The 19,295-nt window shown below is 43.3% G+C and overlaps 1 protein-coding gene across 2 annotated transcripts in view; it reads right to left on the bottom strand.

Annotated features, from left to right (window-relative positions):
• The window catches only part of TBC1D30 (TBC1 domain family member 30), a 105,816-nt gene extending 86,521 nt beyond the window's left edge, over nucleotides 1-19,295 (bottom strand). For both annotated transcript variants that reach the window (XM_023225100.2, XM_023225101.2), the window contains exons 1-2: nucleotides 18,146-19,295; nucleotides 8,527-8,691 (exon numbers count right to left, since the gene is read on the bottom strand). In XM_023225100.2, the coding sequence (XP_023080868.1) occupies nucleotides 8,527-8,691; nucleotides 18,146-18,707 (727 nt within the window). In that variant the 5' untranslated portion in view covers nucleotides 18,708-19,295. The remainder of the gene's footprint in view (nucleotides 1-8,526; nucleotides 8,692-18,145) is intronic.

Raw genomic sequence — 19,295 nt, 5'->3', positions numbered from 1 at the left:
TTTTTTTTTTTTTTTTTTTTTTTTTTTTTTTTTTTTTTTTTTGGTAGAGCTGCGGTTTCACCATGTTGGCCAGGATGGTCTCAAACTCCTGACTTCATGATCCTCCTGCCTCAGCCTCCCAAAGTGCTGGGATTACAGATGTGAGCCACTGCGCCCGGCCTGTTTTTATTTTTTATTTTACTGACTCAGGGTCTCACTCTGTCACCCAGGCTGGAGGGTAGCGGCACAATCTCAGCTCGCTGCAACCTCCGCTTCCCAGGCTCATGCAATTATCATGCCTCAGCCTCCCGAGTAGCTGGGACTACAGATGCATGCCACAACGCCCAGTGCATTTTTGTTTATTTTTTGTAGTGATGAGATCTTACTATGTTGCCTAGGCTGGTCTTCCACTCGCAAGCTCAAGCGATCCTTCTGCTTCAGCCTCCCAAAGTAATAGGATTACAGGTGTGAGACCCCACACCCAGCAGGCTTGCTCTTTATTTTTTATTTAAAGCTCACCATGGCCTTGCTCCTGCTCCTAGAAGTAGGCCAAAGCACAATACTTGTGTGGGCACAGAGAGGAGAGCATGGAAAGGCCATGGTGAGCTTTGAATAAAAAATAAAAAGCAAGCCTCTCCCCCAACCTAGTTGATTATTCAATAACTAGCCTAGGCTGGGCACAGTACCTCATACCTGTAATCCCAGCACTTTGGGAGGCCAAGGCAGGTGCATCATTTGAGGTCAGGCGTTCAAGACCAGCCTGGTCAGCATGGTGAAACCCATCTCTACTAAAAATACAAAAAAAAATTAGCTGGGCGTGGTGGCCCACACCTGTAATCCCTGCTACTTGGGGAGGCTGAAGCAGAAGAATCGCTTGAACCCAGGAGACAGTTTGCAGTGAACCAAGATCACACCACTGCACTCCAGCCCGGGCAACAGAGCAATATTCCATCTCATAAATACATAAATAAATAAATAAATACCAGCCTAAAGCACAGCCTGGCAGAAGTCACATGGCTCATTTATAACCTTGCCTTTTGACTTCCCCAGAAGGGAACCTAAAACCAGGCTGGGACCCACAGACAGCACAGTTTATCTTCTGAAAGGTTTTATCTAAGACAGCAACATTACCCTTTCCCCACACAACAAGGCATGGGCTTGCTACTCTGTTTTTCAGAACCATATATTGCTTAGGAACCTATACAGGAAGTGGAGAAAGTATAAAGAAAAGCAAGGTAATGGTTAACACAAATGTGGGGGAGAGAGGAGATTTCAACCAGGAAGGAGCACACAGGGAGCTTTCAACATGCCAGTGATACTTGTTACTCAACCTTGACAGGTGAATATCCACACGTATACACCTTTGTTCACTTATTCTTTAAAAAATACATATATGCATTACATTCTCTTGTTTATGATACATTCTAGAATAAAAGATATTTTAAGGAGTAAGTGAATTCCTGTTTAAAATCAGTGAAATTGTTTTAACATCTTGAAAACTAAAGGATCACCCAAAATATTCTTAATAATTTTATGCCTGCAAATATGAAAAGTTATGGCAAATTATATATAATACACCAGGGATGACGCAAGAAGAAACAGAAGATACAAATAATCCTGTAGTTATTTTAAAAACTGGATTGATAATTTAAAACCTTCCTACAGGCCAAGTATGTTAGCTTACGCCTTATAATCCCAGCACTTTGGGAGGCCGAGGCAGGAGGATCCCTTGAGCCCAGGAATCTGAAACCAGCCTGAGCAGCATCGCGAGACCTTCCCCCATCACCCCCTCCATGCCTCCATATCTATAAAAAATAAAAAATAAAAGATATATATATATATAATACACACACACACAAATTAGCCAGGTGTGGTGGCACACACCTGTAGTCCCAACTACTCGGGAGGCTGTGGGAGGATCACTTGAGCCCAGGAGGCACAGATTGCAATGAACTGTGATCACACCACTGCATTCCAGCCTGGGTGACACAGCAAGACCCTGTCTTAAAAAAACAAAAACAACAATAACAAAAAAAACCACCACTTCAATATTCTTTTTTTTTTTTTTTTTTTTTTTTTTTTTTTTTTTTTTTTTTTGAGACGGAGTCTCGATCTGTCGCCCAGGCTGGAGTGCAGTGGCGCGCTCTCGGCTCACTGCAGGCTCCGCCTCCCGGGTTCACGCCATTCTCCTGCCTCAGCCTCCCAAGTAGCTGGGACTACAGGCGCCCGCCATCTCGCCCGGCTAATTTTTGTATTTTTTAGTAGAGACGGGGTTTCACCGTGTTAGCCAGGATGGTCTCGATCTCCTGACCTCGTGATCCACCCGTCTCGGCCTCCCAAAGTGCTGGGATTACAGGCTTGAGCCACCGCGCCCGGCCCACTTCAATATTCTAAGGGACTGTCTTTAAAAAATAATTTTTTCTCTTCCTTTTACATTTCTGTATTTTCCAAAGTTTCCATGGGTGTATTACATTTTTAACACTTTATCATATTTTATATAATTCACATGCCATAAAATTGTACAACCATCACCACTATCTAATTCCAGAACATTTGCACTACACCAATAAGAAACCCATTCCATTAGTAGTCATTGCCCATTCTCCCACCCCCAGCATCTAGCAACCACTAATGTACTTTTTGTCTCTACATATTTGCCAAATGGAATCATACAATATGGTAATTTTTGTGTCTGGCTTCTTTCACTTAGAATAATGTTTTCAAGGTTTATGATGTATCATGAGTCAATACTTCATTCTTTTATGGCTGAATAATATTCAATTATATGAATAATAATCACATTTGATATATCCATTCATCCATTGATAGACATTTGAATTGTTTCTACTTTTTGGCTATAATGAACAATGCTGCTATGAACATTTTTGTATAAGTTTTTGTGGGGACATATGTCTTCAATTCTCTTGCGTAGAAATCTAGGACTGAAAATGCTGGTTGGGTAGATTATTTTTATAATTTTACAAAGAGAATTGTTTTTTAGTAGAAAATGTTGAGTTTCAGTGCCACCAAACTCGGGACCACACACATTCTTTTCCTGCCACAGAGGACAAGGTATTAATGAAGAGAAGACACTCATTATGAAAAGAAAAAGATTACTCACCTATTTCACAAATTATCAGTCTCTACCAGACATTTTAGGTATTTATCATAGTAAGATTTAATCACATTATTATCAGGATGTGAGAGTGGCCACATTAACAAAATTAGACTACAAGCTGTCTAAAATTTTTATATTTACCAGCAAAGCTAAAATAAAGATATTTCTGCATATATTCACATTTTGTTCATCATTTTTTTTTTCAGTTTTCAAGTGACAGCTAGATTTTATCACTTGATCTGTAAAACTACTTCACAAATTCAACCAGCATAACTTAAACGTTTACTATATCAATGCAGGAAATAGCAAAACTATACAATGTTAATAATTAATATGACCTTCCTTCTGCTTTCATGAGAAACAGGTTAAGCAAATCACTTAAAAATCCTAACATCAGAATCAACAAGTTTTTGTGGGGACATATGTCTTCAATTCTCTTGGGTAGAAATCCTGACCAAATACTCTTTTTATTCTTCGAATTGTGCCTTGAAGCTTTTAGGTGTATTTTCCTGCACACCAAGCTACATTTGTTCAATAATCCATTTGGCCCAGGAAAGATAAAGTACTGATTTCATAGGCAAACTATGCTAAAGCCGCACATTCTAATAAACCAGAAACTCTGTATGTATAACTCATGTTATAAATTTTTTCTTGCTCAATTGTATTCCAATAACATTACAGTTATCTATCTAATTGCTAAGAAAAAGTAGAACCCTCTTATGTCACAGTTTATAACGGAAAGTGTGGACTTTTGAGACACTTATCTTCAGATCCCATCTCAAATATTTATCAGCTGTGTGATGTTTGCCAAATTACTTAACCTTTCTGAATCAGTTTCCTAATAAAATATGCCTAGAGCTACATACCATTTTGGAGAAATAAAAAGCTATGAGAAATAAAAGCAAGTTTGGCAAAAAGCATGTACTCAATGAATGGTAACAGCTGCTGCTACTCTTATTATCAATTTTTAGTATTAAATTGCTACACCATGGTTATCCTTAGATAAATGGTTAAATGTAGGTGTCAGGCCTCTGAGCCCAAGTCAAGCCATGCATCCCCTGTGACTTGCACATATACGCCCAGATGGCCTGAAGTAACTGAAGAATCACAAAAGAAGTGCAAATGCCCTGCCTCGCCTTAACCAATGACATTCCACCACAAAAGAAGTGAAAATGGCCGGTCCTTGCCTTAAGTGATGATATTATCTTGTGAAATTCCTTTTCCTGGCTCAAAAAGCTCCCTCACTGAGCACCTTGTGACCTCCACTCCTGCCCACCAGAGAACAAACCCCCTTTGACTGTAATTTTCCTTTACCTACCCAAATCCTATAAAATGGCCCCACCCTTATCTCCCTTCGCTGACTCTCTTTTCGGACTCAGCCCGCTTGCACCCAGGTGAAATAAACAGCCATGTTGCTCACACAAAGCCAGTTTGGTGGTCTCTTCACATGGACATGCATGACAATAGGGAGAAAAGAAAGTATGCTCTTCTATAACACAATATTGATCTTGTTTTTCTTATTCTCAGTCCAGTTTTAAAACAAGGAGATACTGTAAGGCTTGGTGTAGGAAACCATAAAATGTAAGTAGCTATATCATTTGTGTTAGAAATAAAAATGATCTAGCCATTTTGGTTCATAATTTATATTTACTTTTGACTCTTATTTCAAGATTACTATATTCCCTTTTGTGTATTAACAAGAAATAACCCAATTTAATAAAACAATAAAATAGCTTTTATTCTACAGCATGTTATAGGAGGAGAAAAACCTGTCAGGTGAGGTGGCTCATACCTGTAATCCCAGCATTTTGGGAGGCCATGGAGGGCAGATTGCTTGAGCCCAAGAGTTCAAGACCAGCCTGGGTAACATGGTGAAACTGTGTCTCTACAAAAAATACAAAAATTAGCCGGTCATGGTGGCACCCACCTAAGTCCCAGCTACTCGGGAGGATGAGGTAAGAGGATCGCTTGAACCCGGGAAGCAGAGGTTGCAGTAAGCCAAGACTGCAGCACTGCACTCCTGGGCCTGGGCGACAGAATGAGACTCTGTTTCCAAAAAAAAAAAAAAAAAGAAGAAGAAGAAGAAGAAGAAGAAAAAGAAGAAGGGGAAAAGTCACTCATGCAAAGAATCATAAACATCAAATCTATGTGGAGGCCAAAATGGGGATTATCTGAACTTCTGCATACTAAATACAAGAAAGTCAATATGTTATTCAGTGTGATAGTGAAATCTCGATTTTTTTAAAATCTCAATTCTTTAGAATTAGTTGACTTTGAGGAAAGAGGCAAAACATGCAACTACTGGAATCAGGGATTTAGTCATGAAACATCTAACCTCTGGCGTTTTAAGATGGGTAAATAACCATGTAGTCAAATTTTTGACAGTGTCTATATCAAAATACAGTATCCTATGATGAGAGTAATAATTCTAATGCAGTTATTTCTTACCAAAAAACCTTCTGTTCCATTGAATAGCGTCTTATTAGCAAAGAGAGAATTGAACTCTCAGGGAAACGTGCCAGACAGCCCTGTATTCTCTGAAATGCAAAACCCTGGCTGGAATTAAAGAGACAAACTCTAAAATACGTAGGAAGGATGCATTGACAAATTCGTGAATTACGCTGAGAGCTTGTGGGCACATTTTTCTAAAATAACACAAATGCCAGCCCTTTTATAAATCAAGTAAATTTAAATTCCAAATGATGATCAGTCCCTAGTAACTACCAATAGAATCCACCAATCTATGGCCCTGCACTAGCCTGACATTCCTCTCTGTCTCCTGAACTTGCTCCACCCTCCCTTATACTTTCCCACACATCAAAACCCCATGCATTTACCATTCTGTGCTTTTAGCTGCTGCTACAAACAATAACAATGAGTAGGATATAAACATAGTTGAAAGGAGAAAAATCAAAACCAAGGTATCTCATAATAGAAGGGGAAAACATTTTTTAACTTGACGTGTAAATCAATCAGAATTAATGGAAAACTATCAAATACTTATAACACATGCCAACTTTCAATAGCTACACACAAATCACACACACACACACCCTTCTTCCTTCTCTAGCTATGGCAGACAAGTGCTTGACTCTGGAGAAAAGCCTATTCAAAGTCAGTCTACTCAATCGCATTCCTGTTTGGTATGGACTATAGTGATATTATGATAATCAAGCAGCACTCTTTTATTTTTTTTTTTGAGATAGAGCCTCACTCTGTTACCCAGGCTGGAGTACAGTGGCGCAATCTTGGCTCGCTGCAACCCCCGCCTCCGGGGTTCAAGTGATTCTCCTGCCTCAGGCTCCTGAGTAGCTGGGATTACAGATATGTCACCACACCCAGCTAATTTTTATAATTTTAGTAGAGATGGGATTTCACCGTGTTGGCGAGGCTGGTCTCGAACTCCTAACCTCAGGTTATCTGCCCACCTCAGCTTCCCAAAGTGCTGGGATTATAGGCGTGAGCCAACATGCCTGGCCTGCAGCAATCTGTTAATATCCATTAGGTAAAACCTTCTTTAATAAACAGCATAAATGATACTTTAGGGATAACAAACAGAAATGTAATAGAAGAAAATATAGGATTTTTAATAATAAACATAAGAATGAAATTTAAGCGATTAATTTCATTACCAGAAACTAATCAAACCCCAAAAATTGTTTCATGAAAACAAACACATCTTAATTTGCAATTCTGAAAAAAAAAGCACTCTAGGAGGTGTCAATTTACATATAAAATGTGACAGAGTAAAAGAGCAACAAAAGGCAACTTCCACAATCGCCTGAAAAGCTGTCACAGGCATTTTATCAAAAACATCATTGTGCCTATATTTACCATACCTTAGCATACTGTTCTGCCATGCTGCATGTTAATAAAGAATGCAAAACAAAAATAGGTAAATGTTAGCAGAATAAAACATAAGGCTATTGCATGAAGAATTTTAAAATTAATTCACGAGGTTTTATACCTAGTGTTTAATATGGATCAGCAATTTAGCAATTTATTTTTAATTGATTAACAAACCACACAGCTCCCACACAGCTCTTAGTTATGATTATGCAAGAAATAGGTTACATTTGCTAAAATATTTTGCCATCTTCAGATTTCAGAGCAAGTTGTTAAGGTCCTGTTACAAGAATCTATTTATTTAAATCAATTATTTAATTCACTTACTGTAGCAACACACAGAATAAGAGAACAAGGACATGCCTTTTAGGCTATGTCTGTGTGATGCTGTTTATTTATTTTTATTTTTATTTTGAGATGGAGTTTCACTCGTCACCAGGCTGGAGTGCAATGGTGTGATCTCGGTTCACTGCAACCTCTGCTTCCTGGGTTAAAGGGATTCTCCTGCCTCAATCTCCTGAGTAGCTGGGACTACAGGTGCCAGCCACCATGCCCAGCTAATTTTTAGTAGAGATGGGGTTTCACCATGTTAACCAGGCTGGTCTCAAACACCTAATCTCAGGTGATCCACCAGCCTCAGCCTCCCAAAGTCCTGGGATTATAGGTGTGAGCCACTGCACCCAGCCAGTGATGCTGTTTTAAAAATAAAAATTTATCTGGGCACAGGGGCTCACGCCTGTAATCCTAGCACTTTGGGAGGCCAAGGGCAAATCACCTGAGGTCAGGAGTTCGAGACCAGCCTGACCAACAAGGTGAAACCCTGTCTCTACTAAAAATCAGGCGCGGTGGCTCAAGCCTGTAATCCCAGCACTTTGGGAGGCCGAGACGGGCGGATCACAAGGTAGGGAGATCGAGACCATCCTGGCTAACATGGTGAAACCCCGTCTCTACTAAAAATACAAAAAAACTAGCTGGGCGAGGTGGCGGGCGCCTGTAGTCTCAGCTACTCGGGAGGCTGAGGCAGGAGAATGGCGTAAACCCGGGAGGCGGAGCTTGCAGTGAGCTGAGATCCGGCCACTGCACTCCAGTCCAGGCGACAGAGCAAGACTCCGCCTCAAAAAAAAAAAAAAAAAAATTAGCCAGGCCTGGTGGTGGGCACCTGTAGTTCCAGCTACTCGGGAAGCTTAGACAGGAGAATTGCTTAAACCCGGGAGGTAGAGTTTGCAGTGAGCCAAGATCGCGCCACTGCACTCCAGCCTGGGCAACGGAGCGAGACTCCGTCTCAAAAAATAAATAAATAAAATAAAATTTTAATCATTATTCAGCATGAGGTAAAAATAATGTCAAAGTAAAGTACTACCTCAAATCTAGAATACTAAATCTAAGGTTGTAACATTAGACATGAAGTATACATTTTAACTGAAAAATAGGAAGCCGTCTGAGTTGTTCCTTGTTCTTAGTTCTGAGGGTATAAGCTCGCATTTAAAAGTTTTCAATATATTCAAAAACACAGACTGTTGGCTCAGCTTTCCTAACATTCTAGTAGCATGTGGCCAAAGAAGTAACCCTATTCCAATACTTACTTCTCTTCTGTGACACAGCCTGCAAGCAGGCAGTCACAATATCACAGTTCCTCTGTACTTTGTGCAGCAGCCTGTCTTTCTGCTTCAGATGCCGAAGTAACTTGGCCGACTGGATGCCAATTCTGTACTTTAGCTCTCGAAGGATAGTCTTCAGTTCATTAGTGTCTATCAGTAAAGAAAAATAAGAATAACGATTAATACCTTGAGAGGAATACAAATTCCAATGTGATATTAATCCAAAGATAAATAGAACATCCATTTCTATTTGTTTTCTATAAACCAACTAATTCTAGGTTTTCACTCAAGATTACATGGATGTATTCAGCTAGGACATTCTGATCAAATAAGTCACTCATTTATCTGCCCTGTCCATGAGACAGATACTGTAAGGTAAATTTATCCTTAAGCCTATCTGTAACATGTAAGCAAAAACACCTGCTTTTACCATATCTAGCTCTGGCTGCAAATTTACCTTTCATTGCCTGAAAACTGGCATGTATATTTTGTACCAGTGAAGTGTTCAGATGGTAAGCTTGTTAGAAAAGAATCTTCTTTAGTCTGTAACATTAATAATAAACCTAACAGCTGATTTAAAAAAAAAAAAAAGGTCCTTAAAGGCTAGGTGCAGTGGCTCACACCTGTAATCCCAGCACTATGGGAGGCCAAGGTGGGCAGATTACTTGAGGTCAGGAGTTGGAGACCAGCCTGACCAACATGGAGAAACCCCATCTCTACTAAAAATACAAAATGAGCTGGCCGTGGTAGCACATGCCTGACCTCTCCCCTCATTGCCAGGCCTAGCTAGGTCCCAACTTTTCCTCAGTCTCTGCTCCCCCACCCTATAATTCTTTTATCACCTCCCCTCCTCACACCCGGTCCAGCTTACAGTTTCGTTCCTCGACTAGCCCTCCGCCACCTGCCCAGCAATTTCCTCTTTAAAAAGTGGCTAGAGCTAAAGGCATAGTCAAGGTTAACGTTCCTTTTTCTTTATCCAACCTCTCCCAAATCAGTTAGCATTCAGGCTATTTTTCATCAAATATGAAAAACTTAGCCCAGTTCATGACCTGTTTAGCAGCAACCCTGAGACGCTTTTCAGCCCTAGACCCTGAAAGGTCAGAAGGCTGTCTTATTCTTAATATGCATTTTATTTTATTACCCAATCTGCTCCCGATATTAAAGCTCCAAAAATTAAATTCCAGCCCTCAAATCCCACAACAGGACTTAATGAATGTCGCCTTCAAGGTGTACAATAATAGAATAAAGGCAGCCAAGTAGCAACTTATTTCTGAGTTGCAATTCCTTGCCTCCACTATGAGACAAACCCCAGCCACATCTCTAGCACACAACTCCAAACACCTGCACGGCAGCTGCCAGGGGTTCCTCCAGAACCTCCTCCCCCAAGGAGCTTGCTACAAGTGCTGGAAATCTGGCCACTGGGCCAAGGAATGCCCACAGCCCAGGATTCCTCCTAAGCCGTGTCCCATCTGTGCGGGACCCCACTGGAAATCGGACTGTTCAACTCGCCCGGCAGCCACTCCCAGAGCCCCTGGAGCTATGGCCCAAGGCTCTCCAACTGACTCTTTCCCGGATCTTCTCGGCTTAGTGGCTGAACACTGACACTGCCCCATCGCCCGGAAGCCTCCTGGACCATCACAGACGCTTTAGGTAACTCTTACACTGGAGGGTAAGTCCGTCCCCTTCTTAGTCAATACAGAGGCTACTCACTCCACATTACCTTCTTTTCAAGGGCCTGTGTCCCTTGCCTCCATAACTGTTGTGGGTGTTGATGGCCAGGCTTCTAAACCTCTTAAAATTCCCCAACTCTGGTGCCAATTTGGACAACATTCTTTTATGCATTCCTTTTTAGTTATCCCCACCTGCCCAGCTCCCTTATTAGGTCGAGACATTTTAACTAAATTATCTGCTTCCCTGACTATTCCTAGGCTACAGCCACACCTCATTGCTGCCTTTTCCCCCAGTTCAAAGCCTCCTTCACATCCTCCCCTTGTATCCCCCCCACCTTAACCCACAAGTATAGGACACCTCTACTCCCTCCTTGGCGACTGATCATGCACCCCTGACCATCCCATTAAAACGTCATCACCCTTACCCCGCTCAATGCCAATATCCCACCCCGCAGCACGCTTTAAAAGGATTAAAGCCTGTTATCACTCGCCTGTTATAGCATGGCCTTTTAAAGCCTGTAAACTCCCCTTACAATTCCCCCATTTTACCTGTCCTAAAACCAGGCAAGGCTTACAGGTTAGTTCAGGATCTGTGCCTTATCATCCAAATTGTTTTGCCTCTCCACCCCGTGGTGCCAAACCCATATCCTCTCCTATTCTCAATACCTCCCTCCACAACCCATTATTCTGTTCTAGATCTCAAACATACTTTCTTTACTATTCCTTTACACCCTTCATCCCAGCCTCTCTTTGCTTTCACTTGGACTGATCCTGACACCCATCAGGCTCAGCAAATTACCTAGGCTGTACTGCTGCAAGTCCTCACGAACAGGCCCCATTACTTCAGTCAAGCCCAAATTTTTTCCTCATCTGTTACCTATCTCGACATAATTATCATAAATACACACTTACTCTCCCTGCTGATCGTGTCCGGCTAATCTCCCAAACCCCAATCCCTTCTACAAAACAACAACTCCTTTCCTTCCTAGGCATGGTTAATGCAGTCAGAATTCTTACACAAGAGCGAGATCCGTGTCCTATAGCCTTTCTGTCCAAACAACCTTACTGTTTTAGCCTAGCCTTCATGTCTGCGTGCAGCGGCTGCCACTGCTTTAATACTGTTAAAGGCCCTAAAAATCACAAACTGCTCGACTCTCTACAGTTCTCATAACTTCCAAAATCTATTTTCTTCCCCCAACCTTTGCTCAAGACAATGCTTATGCTGATAAGGTACCTAAAAAAGCAGCCATCAAAAGGCATCAGATCCCATCGCTCAGGACAATGCTTACACTAATAAGTTAGCTAAAAAAGCGGCTAGCTTCCAACTTCTTTCACTCATGGCAGTTTTCCTCCTTCACATTGGCCACTCCCACCTACTCCCCCGTTGAAACTTCCACCTATCAATCTCTTCCCACACAAGGCAAATGGTTCTTAGACCAAGGAAATTATCTCCTTCCAGCCTCACAGGCCCGTTCTAGTCTGTCATCATTTCATAACCTCTTCCATGTAGGTTAAAAGCCGCTAGCCCGTCTCTTAGAACCTCTCATTTCATTTCCATCCTGGAAATCTGTCCTAAAGGAGATCACTTCTCAGTGTTCCATCTGCTATTCTACTGCCCCTCAGGGATTGTGCAGGCCCCTTCCCTTTCCTACACATCAAGCTCAGGGATTTGCCCCTGCCCAGGACTGGCAAATTGACTTTACTCACATGCCCCTAGTCAGAAAACTAAACTATCTCTTAGTCTGGGTAGATACTTTCACTGGATGGGTAGAGGCCTTTCCCACGGGGTCTGAGAAGGCCACTGCAGTCATTTCTTCCCTTCTGTCAGACATAATTCCTCGGTTTGGCCTTCCTAACTCTATACAGTCTGGTAACAGACCAGCCTTTACCAGTCAAATCACCCAAGAAGTTTCTCAGGCTCTTGGTATTCAGTGAAACCTTTATATCCTTTACCGTCCTCAATCTTCAGGAAAAGTAGAATGGACTAACGGTCTTTTAAAAACACACCTCACCAAGCTCAATCACCAACTTAAAAAGGACTAGACAATACTTTTACCACTTTCCTTTCTCAGAATTCAGGCCTGTCCTCAGAATGCTACAAGTTACAGCCCATTTGAGTTCCCGTGTGGACACTCCTTTTTATTAAGTCCCAGTCTCATTCCAGACACCAGACCAACTTGGACTGCACCCCAAAAAACTTGTCATCCCTACTGTCGTCTGTCTAGTCATACTCCTATTCACCATTCTCAACTACTCATAAATGTCCTGCTCGTGTTTACACTGCTAGTTTACACTGTTTCTCCAAGCCATTGTTTGGGTGAGGGAGAAAGGACAAGATGGAGGAAGGTGAACAAGAAGGCACAATCCATGTTGCTTCCGGGTTCTTCCTCACCAACTTTCCCGTGCGCGGGAAAACGCAGCCCACGCCCGCGAAGATGCAGATCAACCAAGCATGCACCAGGTGACGTCAATCCGAAGAGATCGAAACTTACCCAGCCACGCCTATGGAGATGCCCCATCACGCCCTTATCCCTCCCACTGCCCTCCCCCTTCCAGTACCAATGCATAAAAGTCTGCCACCGGCAGGAGCCGGCGTGACTTCTTCGGCCCCCACATTCATGGACCGGAGAACCTCACCTGAGAGCCCTGGCGCGACTTCCCTGGCCCCATACCTGAGGACCGGAGAACCTCGCCCGAGAGTGTGTGTATATTTGCAATAAAGGGCTGCCACTTTCTTATGTACTTTGGCCTCATGTTTAATTACTTAGCTCTCCTAAATTAAGTCACATTAAATTAAATTAAGACAGCCATCACAGCTGATATCTCCTAGTGCTATCCCAAACCGCCACTCTAAATTCCCTCTTAAAGTAAATAAATGATCTTTGCTAATAAGGCTATGCTGAGCCTCCTTAAGCACTCTCTAATTAGATGTCCTAGGTCCTCCCAATTCTTAGTCCTTTAATACCTGTTTTCTCTCCTCCTCTTATTCAGACCTTGTGTCTTCCATTTAGTTTTTCAATTCATACAAAACCGCACCCAGACCATCACCAATCATTCTATACGACAAATGCTTCTTCTAACAACCCCACAATATCACCCCTTACCACAAAATCTTCCTTCAGCTTAATCTCTCCTACTCTAGGTTCCCACACCACCCCAATCCCGCTTGAAGCGGCCCTGAGAAACATCGCCTATTCTCTCTCCATACCACCCCCCAAAAATTTTCGCCACCCTAACACTTCATGCTATTTTGTTTTATTTTTCTTATTAATATAACAAGGCAGGAATGTCAGGCCTCTGAGCCCAAGCCAAGCCATTGCATCCCCTGTGACTTGTACATATCCGCCCAGATGACCTGAAGTAACTGAAGAATCACGAAAGAAGTGCAGATGCCCTGCCTCACCTTAACCGATGACATTCTACCACAAAAGAAGTGAAAATGGCCGGTCCTTGCCTTAAGTGATGATATTATCTTGTGAAATTCCTTTTCCTGGCTCATCCTGGCTCAAAAATCTCCCTCACTGAGCACCTTGTGACCTCCACTCCTGCCCACCAGAGAACAACCCCCCTTTGACTGTAATTTTCCTTTACCTACCCAAATCCTATAAAACGGCCCCACCCTTATCTCCCTTCGCTGACTCTCTTTTCGGACTCAGCCCGCCTGCACCAGGTGAAATAAACAGCCATGTTGCTCACACAAAGCCTGTTTGGTGGTCTCTTCACATGGACGCGTATGACACCAGCTACTCAGGAGGCTGAGGCAGGAGAATTGCTTGAACTCAGGAGGAGGAGGTTGCAGTGAGCCAAGATCACGCCATTGCACTCCAGCCTCGGCAACAAGAATGAAACTCCATCTCAAAAAAAAAAGTCTTTAAAGTACTCATCTATGTTTATAAATGATGAGCTAAAAGTAAATAATTTTACCACATTTTGTAAAGTACATGAATGTGGCAATACTGGTTTCATTTTAAATATCCAGTCTTCCAATAGCCTAAAAACATTTTGTCTTAGAGGTACAATATTTCATCTTAGAGCCTCAGCAATTTTTCAAATATGGTAGAAAATAAATTTCCTTTAAACAGATAAATTATAATAATTCTACATTCATAAAATTAATATTCACAACAGCAGGGTTTTTTTACTTTATTTTACTTTAAGTTCCAGGATACATGTGCAGAGTGTGCAGGTTTGTTACATAGGTATACGTGTGCCATGGTAGTTTGCTGCACCCATCAACCCATCATCTAGGTTTTAAGCCCCACATGCATTAGGTATTTGTCCTAATGCTCTCCCTCCCCTTAACAGCAGTTTTTCTACAGGTAAAAACAAATTTGGGAACCAGAATTGTCTACTGTCTTTATATAAATGATCATTACAATGTGGGAGGAGGTTTCTTTTGGTCACATTTGATATCATTAGTCACTAGAGCAAGATCTGGTAGGCAGGTGAAGCCTTCCACTCAACTTAACCTTAGCTAGCCCCTCATTAGAGGTTCTCTGTGGGGTTTGGATCTACTCATTTTTAAAGGGATTTGGAGGAACTAAAGAGAATCAGAAGGGAAGAAAAGAAATGCTCAAAAGTAGAAATGTACTCTAGAAGTCAAAGTCAACTTTTGGGGTCTGTAACAAAGAAATGCAGGGCTCTCAAACCTGACCTCACCATGGAAAATGCATTTGGCCTTGAGTTAAAAAGGATTGCTTTTGGATCAGCCAACTCTCTGAGTGATTTTAGGCAAGGAAGTGTGCTCCAAGTCTCAAATTACGCCTAGCATAAAGATTATGCTGAGAAACAAATGGGAATGGTCTTTATAAACACTAATATAAATAACGCTTTAAGTAAGAATAAGGAATTACCATGAAGAAAAAGGCAACGGCTAGTTCTTCCTCTCCCCCTAATTTTAAACATAGTAGGAAATAATGAAAAGAGAACATTTAAGTTAAATGAAAATATGACTGAATATGAGAAAAAGCCTACAAGAGGCGACCAGAGGCTCTTCATTCCTAGATGCCTTCAGATAGAAGAAATATCTTTCTTTGAATATTTCAATATTTTGGGCCGGGCACAGTGGCTCACGCCTGTAATCCCAGCACTTCGGAGGGCCGAGGCAGGCAGAACCCCTGAGGTCAGGAGTTTGAGACCAGCCTCACCAACACGGTGAAACCCCGTCTCTACTAAAAATACAAAATTAGCCAGGCATGGTGGCACATGCCTGTAATCCCAGGTACTTGGGAGGCTGAGGCACAAGCATCACTCGAAACCAGGAGAAAGTTGCAGTGAGCCAAGATCTTGCCATTGCACTCCAGCCTGGGCAACAAGAGCAAAACTCTGTCAAAACAAAAACAAAACAAAACAAAAAAACAAAGAACCAAATCAATATTTTCCTTCTAGAAATAAAAGTGGTAGGAATATAATCACAAAACATTTAAATTATACTTTTCCTCCAAAAAAGGGTTCTTACATTATCTCATTTCCAGTGATCCCTAAGGTGCCTGCAACTCCAATTCTCTGAATTACATTTATTGTTCAATATGGGAAAATTTTTTCAGAGATGAAGGTGAAAATGTCTTTTATAGCAATATCTGCTGATATAGAAGCCTCCTGGGGATGAAAACAGGTCTCTTTCATCTTCAAATGCTCCATGGCATCAGCCACAGCCTCTTACATGGTGTTAAATAACAGGAAAAATAAAGACATTGTCAACTCACAACCTGTGCTCAGTGTCCTAAGGAATTCCAGGGTATATGATAAAAAGTTGTATCTAACATCTGTTGAGCACGTCACACACTCTAACTTATGTAATTCTCACCACAGCCCTCTGAGGTATTATTATTATCCCTATTTATAAGAAAAATGAGACACAGAGAGGTTAAATAGCTTGTCCAAGGTCACACAGCTGGTAAGGAACTGTGGCCGGATATCAACCCAAGAGTCTGACTCCAAAATTCATCCCCTTAACCATGGAAATACTGAAGAGAGTTCAGATGTCCTGAGAAACCATTCTGGTGCCTCACCTAAAGGACCTACACATGTTAAATATATAGCTAAGTAAGTGCTACAGCAAAATCCCTAGCAGTGACAGGAGACAATACACACAGGCTATTAGTATTGTATGAGATTCTTACTGAATGCAGAGCAGTTATATTGAGGGGAATATTTTTTGAGCCTGAGAAAAAGATCAAATAACCTAAAAAGCAGCATTCTTTACGCAGACAGCTGTATCATCATCACCTGATACTTTAATCTTAGCACACGAATGATGTTATCAATAAAGGGGAGAGGGAGTGTGTGTGTGTGTGTGTATGTGCACACGTCAGCACGCATATGTGTATATAGGACTACTATGATATGGCATTTTGTTTATCTTAATAGGGTTGACTACAAGGGAAGAAAGGTTTAACAGGCAGCTAGCCATGCAATAAGACTGAAACAGGCAAAACGAACTATTATAGGGCTTGTGGATGATTAGTTGTGTGGCCACTCATACGAAATCTATTTGCATAGTTAGCTGTACCGTTACTACTTCTTTAAACTTTAGCTTGCCAATTTTCCTCTTCAAAAAGGAAATTACTAATTCCCAGAATTCCCTCGGTGATGAAAAATGTAAAATCTTGTAAAAAGATAAATCATAATTCTTCAAAACTGATTCTGTTGGATTCTGAAAGAACTACTGCCCTATGGGACTTGTGGCATACACAGACACTCTGAGAACAACCAAATAATTCTATAAAATGAAATGGCACAGCTACAGCTAAAGTCCCAGGCAGGGGGAGGAACCTGGAAGCCATTTGTAACAATCAGCTGGGGAAAAAAAAAATCTTCACTAGGAAGTCAAAAGAGGAAGCTAAAAGCGCTTACGTAGGTCTGAGAAAGCAGACAGATTTATTCTTTTCCTAGTTTTTTTTTTTTTTTTTTTTTTTCAAATTTTACAGTGGGAGCTGGGAGACTCTCTTGCCTTCCTCCCCTGGTAACCTAGCACAAGGACGTTACTGTCAAGAAATGTTATGGCGGCTCAACATCTGTTTTCCATACCTCACCTCATTTTGTAAATGGAGGTGTTGATATTCTATACAAAAAAAGACACCTGTAATAATTGTGTTACTGCCTGAAAAGCAAGCTATTATGACCAGACGAAAAAAAAAAAAAAAAAGTGTGACTCGACACGAAGGCAGGAGCATCAGAGTCTTATAACAAAAGAAATACCAAATTAGCCTCTCTCCCTGAAAGCCAAAGCCATTTTCTCAGGCTGACCTCTCCATGCCAACTGAAGGTTACCAGCAGTTAAATTCTGTAATAAACCTCAACACTCTAGGGCCCTCCACTAACCTGCCACCTAGAAGGAAAAAAAGAAAACCAACAAACAAACAAAAATCCTAGTGAGCTGCCTGGAAACGTACGTTCTGGCAGAAATAGAATTCACATGCTCTGCTTCGAAATCGCATTATCGAATTATTCTGCCTCACTAGTTAAACACTATCTAAGTGGTGTGACCAGGAAAGGCGGACTTAAAAAAAAAAAAAAAAAAAGGAAAAGAACACCCCCAGGACTCGGCTCGATTCCGGCAGCGCCCTCTAGGTAGGTCGGGTATACGTATCAGAACCTCCAACTCTGTCCTAACAGCTGTTCAGGTGAAATTAGAATCTGGGCTGCCTCTCCCCTGGGGCCTCCGCGAACACACGGGGAGAGGGGAGATGGGAGGAGGGAAAAGCGGGGAAACTGCCCACCCCATCAACTGATGCTTGATTCAATTACTCCGGAGAACTTAAGAACTAAATGTGGACATAAATCTGTGCCACGGTGGGTACCCGCGTCAGATCCAAAGAGACAGCATCTGAGCGCTCGGCGGAGCAGCCCAGGTGCGCGCTGGAGCGCGGGCAGAGAGCGAGGACAGTCCGGCTACAGGAAGCCCCCGAGACCCCGCGGCGCCCGGCCCTCACCTTTCTGCCGCAGGTACAGCATCTGATGCCGCTGGTTAGGTCGCTCCTGCAGCTCCTGTAGCACGCGGGAGTCGCCGGCGCCGCTGCGGCCGCCTAGGACCACGTCTGAGCCCGAGGCCTCGGTGGAGCTGTCGAGGCTGTCGCGGCGCCGCCGACGGCCCTCAGCCCCGCGGCCCCCGCCCGCCGCCTCCTCCTCCTCTGTGCAGCTGTACAGCTCGTTGAGCAGCCCGCTCACCAGGGACGCCGTGCGGCTAGTACGGACGCCGCGCGCCTCGCCGGGCTCTGTGTCCTCGTCGCCGTCCCACGAGTCCCGGAAGCCCAGCGGCCGCTCCGCCGCTCCCCGGAGGGGCGGGGCTGGGGACGCTGCAGGAATCGCTTCTTCCTCCTGGCTCTCCAGCCTAGTCTCGCCACCGCCGCCGTGGAATTCCAGCTCCGTCCGGAGCCCCGGGCGGCCCCCGCCGGTGGGAAGGACGTCCATGGTCCCCGAGGCGCGGCCACCCGGCTCCCGCTGCTCCTCCCGCCTCGCGGCGCCGGCCAGTTCCGGGAGGAGGCGCGGCCTCATCCTCGCCAGGGGTGCCCTCCCGGGCGCGGCGCCAGCGGGCTCTGGATCCCCGAGGTGCCCGGGCGTCCCCCGAGCCTGCACCTGAACCCGTCCCCTCCGCTCCGGACCGGGCGAGGAGATGGCCAAGCCACTGCGCTACCTGGAGCCACCTGCTGCCGGGGCCCGGCCTCTACCCAGAGCGCTCTCCCGTGCGCGAGAAGGCGCAGGACGTGGCCAGAACACCGTCGAGAAGAAGACAGCAGCCTGAAGGGGGAGGGCGCTGCGGCCGCCGCCACCTTCACTTTTAATTAAGCACGTGATTTAACTCAAAAAGAGGGTGACTCTTGCCTCTTATTCAGCCGTCAGCTAGAAATAATCCCCGGGAGGGTTCTAAATGCCCATCAATAGGCCCAGGCCAGGAGCTCTCCTTCTTGACATACTTGGAACACAATACCAGCCCTTCTCACTTTCCCACCTGATCTGAGCGCCTTCAAAAGCCTTCTTAGTTTCGTCTCGGACAATAAGCTGTCTAAAACTCTCAACACCTGGCAAATATTTAGGACTTAATAACGCTGTGAACTTCTTTCCTCCAGTGAAAAACAAAGCACT

Source organism: Piliocolobus tephrosceles, chromosome 10 (genome assembly GCF_002776525.5).
Source record: "Piliocolobus tephrosceles isolate RC106 chromosome 10, ASM277652v3, whole genome shotgun sequence".
Classification (NCBI taxonomy): domain Eukaryota; kingdom Metazoa; phylum Chordata; class Mammalia; order Primates; family Cercopithecidae; genus Piliocolobus; species Piliocolobus tephrosceles.
The sequence above is the reverse complement of the archived record's forward strand: the minus strand, read 5'-3'. Positions and strand labels throughout refer to the sequence as shown.